The 8781-nt window shown below is 37.9% G+C and overlaps 1 protein-coding gene across 1 annotated transcript in view; it reads left to right on the top strand.

Moving 5' to 3' along the window:
- Positions 1 to 8430, top strand: part of NISCH (nischarin) — a 29154-nt gene extending 20724 nt beyond the window's left edge. Inside the window, exons 15-21 of the mRNA XM_009575012.1 lie at positions 681 to 736; positions 1237 to 2556; positions 2995 to 3169; positions 4393 to 4546; positions 5152 to 5280; positions 6255 to 6416; positions 7676 to 8430. Coding sequence (XP_009573307.1) covers positions 681 to 736; positions 1237 to 2556; positions 2995 to 3169; positions 4393 to 4546; positions 5152 to 5280; positions 6255 to 6416; positions 7676 to 8304 — 2625 coding nt within the window. The 3' untranslated portion in view covers positions 8305 to 8430. The remainder of the gene's footprint in view (positions 1 to 680; positions 737 to 1236; positions 2557 to 2994; positions 3170 to 4392; positions 4547 to 5151; positions 5281 to 6254; positions 6417 to 7675) is intronic.
- The last annotated feature ends 351 nt before the right edge of the window (positions 8431 to 8781 follow it).

Consider the following 8781-nt stretch of genomic DNA (forward strand, 5'->3'; position numbering starts at 1 on the left):
TCCAAGTTTTACCAGAGTTGCAGAGAATTGTTGTCACTATGTTGTGACTTTGAGACATTTACCCAGTATTAGTATCACATCATTTAATAACCTCTTAGATACTGAGTGTAAGACTTCTATCTTATCTTATTAAAATACCAGTTTTTGGAAGGCGATTCTCTTGCTAGTAGAGTGGAAGAACCTTCTCCCTGTCAATAGGTAAAGGCCTTAATTTGTCTCCTTCAAATTGCTGCTGTTTCATAACTTCTGTATTGTGATTTCATTTCTTGTACTGGAAACACTCTTCCTATGTATGGCCTCAAGGAATGAGACAGCAAGACTTGGGGGAATCTCTTCCTTTGCTACCAGTGTAGTTGGTCTTTGTCAAGTTCCTTTACCTTTTTGCCTCACTTTACACTACTTCAGTAAAAATTTGTAGTGTGCTGAAATGTCTATGGGTCACAGGTTGGATCTGTTCTCAAGTCAGCAGCAGAGTTCATTCTTTTCCTGCCTTAATTGAATGCCTAACCTAAAGTAAACAGATAGTGTTTCAGGATCCTCAAAGGATAGCTGTTCAGTGAGGACTTTGCAGTGAGTTGGCTAGCTTTAAAAAGCGGGAGCCAACATTGCTTTTCATTTATGCTGAAGTCAGACAGCAGCTGTAAGTAGTTGATAGCTTCCTGATGTTTTCTTCTCTTTAGGCACCTGCCTCTCTATTGGATTCATGCAAAGAGTATGGAAGTGGTCATCGTATGTGGTAAGCTAGATGTATAAGTTCTGGTTTAAATGCTCGTTAGCTTTTGGGTAATAACAGTGGATGCTGCTCTTTTAAACCCAGCCTTAAAGGCAAAAGAGTCTCTTCATTGTATGCTGCCTCTGGTTTTTTTTTGAACCAAAATCAATTTCATGGTGTAAAGTGTTTTTAACCTTTGAACCCTGGAATGCAGTTGGTAGTTTCAAAACCAGCAATAGCTGTATTGTAAAGTGCTTTAACTTGTAAGGATATGCTTATCGGGGTTGGGAAATGGAAGATGAGTTAAACATTTTAGTTTTCACTTTCTATAGAATTACACGCTACCAGCCTTTAAAATCAATGGCTGTGTGCAGTACAAAGATGTTTTACAAAATTACACTGACTTAACTATAGTAACAAGAGTAAACCTCAAAGTTGTCAGAAGCAGCACCATGAATTGTAGTAGCTATGACTGTTTTTAAACTCAAGCTTGTACTTACTGTGGCTTGTTATCTCTTTTGAAGTTTGGATCGTTCAGAAGAAGAACACTGTGTGGTGCCTGACCCTTGTAAGACCGTCATCTTGCCTTTTAATTGTATGTCATACACTGCCACAAACCAAGATTTTATCCAGCACCTTTCTGCCTTGATAGTGCAGACTGTGCAGAGATCACCCCCCTCCTTTACAGAGAATAGAGGAAGCCCTCCAGGTGATTCCAGAACCACAGACAAAGAAGATGGATATTTTGAAATGGGACTTCATGAAGGAGATCAGACTTTTGAGTTCAGCATTACTTCAGATACTCGTTCAGATACTGACAACATAGCAGTGGAGAGTGTTGACATAGTCAAAATTCTATGGAGTTTTTCTATTCACATTCATAAAGGACTCAGGCAGTTTGCTTCCTGTTTGGTTTTGACTGATGATATGCTAGCTGTTTTTGAGATTCCTCATCAGGAATTGAGAGGAAATTGCCAGCACATCTCTTCTGCCTTGAAATTAACGCTGTGTTTTCCATATACTGATCTAACAGAATTTGGCTTTCTCCTGCCAGAAATCTGTTTAACACTGAAGCTGAAAACCAGTGACAACTGCTTGTTTATTGTTTCAGACTCCCAGAATCTTCAAGACTTTTATTCCTGTTTACACACGTGTTGCTCTCAACACTACACATCAGTGTTACCAAGCTCAACATTGTACTGTGGAAAAGCAAACCTCCAAGAGTTTCTCTGTCAGCTTATGGAATTGAATTGCATTTCAGCAGAAGATGTTGAAATAAAAGGTTGTTTCCCAACATACCTTGTTTATGGGAATAAAACCAATGTTCAGAAAATCTTGCATCAATCAGAGTCAGCTGGCAATAACAAAGAATGGTCAAAAAATATTTTGTGTTCTGCACTTTATTCTTCAGTGTATAAATCTTCTGACCAGGGTCCCTGTGTGGTCCATCCATGTTGGATATTTCTAACACCCCAGCATTTGTACATAGTAAAAGTGGATTTCAGTTTGCTGCCAGGTAAATGGGTAGGCACAGAAGACTTGGAAAGTGTATTTAAGCTGAATAGGATTCCATTAGCATCACTTGTGTTGCATCCGACTCATGGTTCCATCCAACAGAAGGGTTCTTTTTTGGATGGGCACGTGCTGGAGTTGCTCGTTGGATACAGATTTGTTACAGCAGTATTTGTTCTACCTCATGAGAAATTCCACTTCCTAAGAATCTACAGTCTTTTAAGGACACTCCTGCAGGATGTTAAGACTATTATTATTTTCAAAGCTTCAAACAAATCAGGTGCTGTAAGAAATCACGTTGTGGAGGCAAACAGACATGGTCAGTCAGCAAGGTAACAATTCCCATGAAAGGTCTGTTGCATGCTGCTGAAGTTAATGTGGTCTAGCCAGTGTGTTTACAGTTGTCATTGTAATTGGTTTTGGCCTGTAGTATTGATGAAGAAGAACTTTTTCATTCTGGTAGTCTGTAGTGAATGTCTGTGAATGGTTATTCTGGGCTGTACCTGTCTACCTTTTGTTTCTGTTTTATATTATAGTTGCAACATAAAATATATTTTCTTGTGGAAGGAGACTTCCTATTTCATGTGCTTGTAGGCTGAGGTCATGGCAGATTGACAGCTATGCTCAAGAGAAATCATTTAAAGTAAACTATTAATAGAAGTTGCCTGTTCCTAATTTCTGAATTAAATATAAAGTATTAATTTTTGTAGGGGAAGAGCTGTGTATTTCCTTGAATTTTGATTCAGTGTGTTTTCTGGAATCTCTTCTAGCTTTTGCAAGCCTCATCTGACGCTGTCATCTTTATATCCATCTGAATTTCTTATGCAGAAGATAACAGAAGATAACCAGATTCCTGTTCACATTCATGTTTCTGTGTCTCTGCAGTATGTGGCTGGGCTGAAAGGAAATGCCCTAGTTGAGTTTTTCCATGGCAACATTGCAGAGGTATTGTGCCTAGCCCAGGTGTATAAAATGATACCTTGTGGCCTCTCAGTACTAGACAATATTTTAAAAAACTTTCCTCATCAAACTCTAAAACAAGAGTTAGGCTCTGCAAAACCTGGAAGCGTTTTGGTCAAAAACCACTTGGGGTTTCCCTTTACAGCGATTGGGATCCTGCCAGGCATACTTTGCCTTCAGGATCCTTGATGCAGAACAGGAGAGTACATTAGTGTATGTCTTGAAGATGTGATTACTCCAAGAATGTTCCTCTTTTATTTAAAGTGGCAAAAGGAAGGAAAATTACTGGAGTGGAATTATTTTGTGACAGTATCTAGCTAAATTAAGAAATAAGTGTCCTGAGTCCTTTTTGTAATATGGGTGCATGAATACAACACAACATGTGCATGGCTGTAGGGACTCTAGAAAGATGAGCAGATGAACCTAATTTCTGAATAACAGATTTATAGTCTGTGTGGGGAACATCAAATTTAAAAGTACAACTCTTACCTTTAAATTCGTGGTGTGGCTTTTTAAGTGATAAATCATTGTGGTCTGAGTACAAATGTCAATTTGAAAGCTTATTGAGGAATAGAGACTTTTTTTATTCCTTTACCTCACTTCCAAGTCTTTTAAGTAATCAAAAGTTAAAAGTTGTGCTTCTCTTTTTACGCCAGGAGAAGCTGATAAAGAAAAGCAGGTCACTCATTTTGAGGATTCACAGTAAGCTCATCAAGCTAGAAGCTGGGAGCTGCCTAGTTGGAACAGCAGCTGTAGTGGCAAGCTGTGCTTCTGTCCTCTCTTAAGGATCTTTGAATCCAACCCCTCAGTAGCATCTGAAGGCTCAGTAGACTTGTTGAGGCTTAGGAGGCACTGCTTATCTGTTGATTAAAATTTTGTCTGTAGCGTCTGTTCTAGAAAGTCTTTCTTGTGCACTAGATGTTTTTCTCTTCTAGTTTTGGTCAGAAAACAAGGATTAATTAGAACCATGACAGAAAAATAATTTTCTTACATAAACACAAGACATTTTCAGTAGACCGCTATTGTGTTCACCTCGAAGCTGCTGTGTTTGGCAGCTTTGAGGTGAACTTCTGCTCTTTGGCTATAGCATGTTCAGATGCTTCAGATTTTGAAATTGTTTTTCTACTAGTCTAAAGCCTCTAAGATGATGAAACTATCTGAAATACCAAAGTGTGCAGGTGATTTATGAAATACAATTTACATCTTAGGTGGAAAATGAAGAGTTGAGACATCTCATGTGGTCTTCAGTTTTGTTTTACAAGACTCCCAGTGTGGAGGTGATGGCTTGTGTGCTTCTCTCAACAAAAGCTATTTACTTTCTGTTGGATGATTCTTTCATTCATGCTGATGAGCACCAGTCAGGTAAGACAGCTATTTTGATCCTTTAATAAGGTTACCAACTTAATCCCTGTCTGTGTATTTATCTTCAGTTTAAGTACCAGTTTTGGTTGATACTCTTACTTGGACCTTCTAGTTGAGGGAGAGAGTGGCACAGTTTGCCGTATGCAAAGTACTCGCCTGAGGCTTTTATGTTCAAAAAAGAGGGTCTTGAATCATGGCTGCTTCTCAAACAAGACCCTTCCATGTGCCATTGTATCCATGCTTTTCTCAGATGTCATTTCATAGTCCCTAGCATCACCTGGGCAGCTAAGGCCCTTTCATAACCAAAATGTTAAGTGTGAAGGGTCATGAAACTCATGGTGTGCATTCAATTCATGTGAGTGGTTTGTTAATGCATCTGCTGATTTAAATCTGTGGTGTGATGGCTACTTCAAGAAATGCTGCTAACAAGGAGATTTGGTTGTATTTGTTGCTTGAGAAATTATTAGCCACTATTCCCACCTTCTTCCTAATTTCTTCCTTCAAGTCTGATATAGGCATAAGATTTTAATATAAAAATTATTCTTATGGAAAGAAGAATAATTTTTTTTCTTTTGACTTTTTTATCATATATCCTTTTTCAACAGATTTTTGGAACAAAGAAAACTCAGATTGTGAAAATAGTTCTTTCCACCTCTCTTGCTGCTTTGTGCTAAAACTTAATGACCTGCAGTCAGTAAATGTTGGCCTGTTTGATCAATATTTCCGAATTACTGGTGAGTACCTCCTGTGCTTTAAGTTTTTCCAGTTCTATTTTGCCTGTTTTGTCTTAGATGGATTCCTGTCTTTATTTTATTAGTGAGGTGGAAGAGTGTATTATTTTGCTGCTTCTCTTTCTTAAAAGAAATTAAGTTAACATAACATTGGTGGTGCTGTGCCAGTAGGCTGATAATACTGTCTTGCAACATCTTGTAATTGAGGTAACTGGGAAGCTTAATATCAATGAATTAATTGGTCCCAAAAGTGCTTTTAAAAATTCTCCTGTCTTAACGACACATCAAAAGGGAAATCTAAAGACTCTCTTGTTGTTTTGAGGCTTTGGCTTGCAATAAAGAGTAAAATCAAGGTACTGTCCAAGTTGCAAAGTGCTTAGTTGATGATTGAATTTTTGGATGGAAAATGAGGCCTTAAAGTTTACGGAAGGTAATGATGTCAACTTAAAATTTAATGGAAATAACATGGGTAAAGTTTCTGGGCTGGTGCTTTGCCTCAGAGTCCCACTACATGTAAGCACATTCCTGTGTTCTAAAATGTCTTCTAATTGTGTTGAGACCTCGATGTGGGGGCCGGGGGCGGGGGGAATCTCCCATGTGGAAATGATTTAAAGTGACCTTACATATAACAAGTTCACAAAGAAAACCAAGAGCAGTTTTTTCTGTAAGATAAATTGTAATGATAAGAAGATAATAAGGTTGAACCCCTACAGCAATAGTTGAACAGTTAAATCTGTGTACATCTGTGTACGTCATATTTTAAATCAAGAGAAATGATATTCTTTATTTTTTGAGGGATTTGTAAGGAATCTATTATTCTTTTCCAAGGATTTGAAACCTTTCTGAGTAATGATGCATGTTTTCAGGAGAAATAATCCTTGCAACAAATCTTTTTTGGTGACAGTTGTGTGTTGGTTGAAGAGATTATGATAACGCCACATACGGATTTGTGATTTGATTTTCTGTCTTCTCTTCAGGACACTCTGCAGATCATATAGTTACCTGCCTGACAAGAGACAGTTACAACACTCACACCTTCATACAGCAGCTTATGGCAGTTCTGTCATTGCTTGCACGCACACCTTCACCTGAACCAGTAGATAAAGACTTCTACTCTGAATTTGGGAGTAAAAACACAGGTAAGTGGTCTTTTCTACATGTCATGAGTTATTTAGGCATCGTACTTAGGGCATCATCTAAAGTGTACTGATTAAAAACTTTTTTGAGGGAAATTTATGCATCAGTTGTTTCCTATTTGATACTTTAATCAAACTCCCTGACTTTAATTATCTTATATGTGCCTTATCTGAACAGAATTGCTAAATATAAACAATCTTGCACATGTGAAGTTAGGGATGGCTTCTTGAGGCCAACAGAAACAGCACTTTCTATACAGTATTTTCTGGTGCGTACTAGTGTAGCTCCCACTGCAAGTTTCAGCATAACCTATAAAGTCTTGGAAGTCATCAAAGAACAGTAAAGGTAACAAAGTCTGAAGGTTACATTTTTCCTCTCTTGGTCAAATAAAAGAATCCTGTCATTCCATGAGAATGTACTGAAATGAAAACTCGCCTTGGTTAAGGTGCATTAGGTTCAATTCCAATATCAGGTGAAACTTTTTTGCTTAGAATTCTGAAGGCAGTTGAAGGCATGAAATAAAATGGCATTTTCCTGAAGAATGATTGTTATTGTTACTGTTCTAAGGAGAAGCTGTGTAAGCCCAGAAAGTGCAAGGTTTGATGGGAAGTCATATATTTTATTAGACCAATTGATTTATGTGAAAAAAGCAGGCATGCTTCTTTCAAGTTTTGCTATGTTGTATTTCAGCACTTAACTTATAGGGAGGAAGGGACTGCAGCGTCACCTCCTGCCACTCCAGAGCGTAGCATGGAGTAGAGGAATGTGCTCGTCCAGTAGTGATATAAAAGTAATTAATGTAGAGTCTTCTTTTTTCTTCTTTTGTTGTTTTAATTTCTGCCTTTTCTCTCTGCTTAAAAGAAGCAGGGATTTTGTGTTCAGTGATCTGATAATGCTTTCAGTGAGTTCAGAACTGGGGAGTGGGAAGGAGGCAGAGAATGTCAGCTGGTAGGGAGATGGATAATCTTTGATACGAGAATCCAGCTGTATTTCCTTTAAACCTCTTCCACCATCACCCTGAACTAGTTATGTGGTTAGAAATTTGCAGAAAAGTACGTTGGTAATGCAAGAGAGACGCCAGTAGAGATCTGCAATCCAAATAAAATTATTCCAATATTGTATATAAGTAAAACCATATATGAATAGATACAAAACTTGAATTCTTCCAGCTGCAGCCAACTGTCAAAGGTTGTTGCTTATCCTAATGCATTAAGTATTGTATAGTACTAAATGGAAGTATAATAATGTGTGTTTCTTGCAGGAAAAATGGAGAATTATGAACTGATTCACTCTAGCAGAGTAAAATTTATTTATCCAAATGAAGAGGAAATTGGGGACCTCGCTTTTCTAGTGGCAGAGAAGATGGATGGTTTGACTAATCTTCATTCCCTCAACATCCTTCTGTATGTGTTGGCATTTCAAGTAAATCATGTTGAAGGATCTGCCCAAAACACTAGTTCGCTTCAACCTAAAACACTTATATTAACCAGCTCTGATTTGTTCCTCTTTGATGAAGATTATATCAGTTACCCACTACCTGAATTTGCTAAGGAACCACCAAAGAGAGATAAGTATCAACTTGCAGATGGAAGACGAATCCGGGATTTAGATAGAGTTCTTATGGGTTATCAGACATATCCACAGGCCCTTACATTTGTGTTTGATGATGTTCAGAATCAGGATCTGATGCAGAATTTAACACTGGATCACTTTGGAGAAACTGATAGTGCCCCAAAGGGAAATGCTAAACAAGAAGGCAGCAGGAGCAGAGAGATCCAGTGGTACATCTTTATCCCAAGTGCAGAAAGCAGGGAGAAATTAATTTCATTGCTTGCAAGACAGTGGGAGATCTTGTGTGGTAGGGAACTGCCTTTGGAACTCACTGGGTAATTATTGCGCAGCTAAGTGATTTCAGTGTCTATTATAAGGTAAAGCACAGTGTTTAAATAGATAGCGCTTGCCAAATTCTGTTTTTTTTAATAAGGAGCTGACCTGGACTCCCTTGCTCCCTAGTGCAGTGAACATTTAATAGTACATAGAAATATCCTGAAGTGTTAACTGGAGACTGAACTTCTTGTAAAGTCTGTTTTTTATGCAATAGTATATAGTGAAAAAAATCATGAGACATCCTGGGAAACTGTATGGAAAAATTAAGGAGTCAACACTAGATATGCTGTCGTCTAGGGCTGTTAAGGTTTCCGCTGTTTTTCTGTATATATCAGTCTTGCTGTTCTATACAAATTCTAACGTGTAAATAAGGGTAAATGCTTGTGGATGTTCAAGTGCAATGTTCTTTGTACAAGAAGTATTTTGGGTATGCTGCTAATGCTTATTATTTAATGATCTTACAGTTTTACATATGTTTTT

Source organism: Fulmarus glacialis, unplaced genomic scaffold, assembly GCF_000690835.1.
Source record: "Fulmarus glacialis isolate BGI_N327 unplaced genomic scaffold, ASM69083v1 scaffold46923, whole genome shotgun sequence".
Classification (NCBI taxonomy): Eukaryota; Metazoa; Chordata; class Aves; order Procellariiformes; family Procellariidae; genus Fulmarus; species Fulmarus glacialis.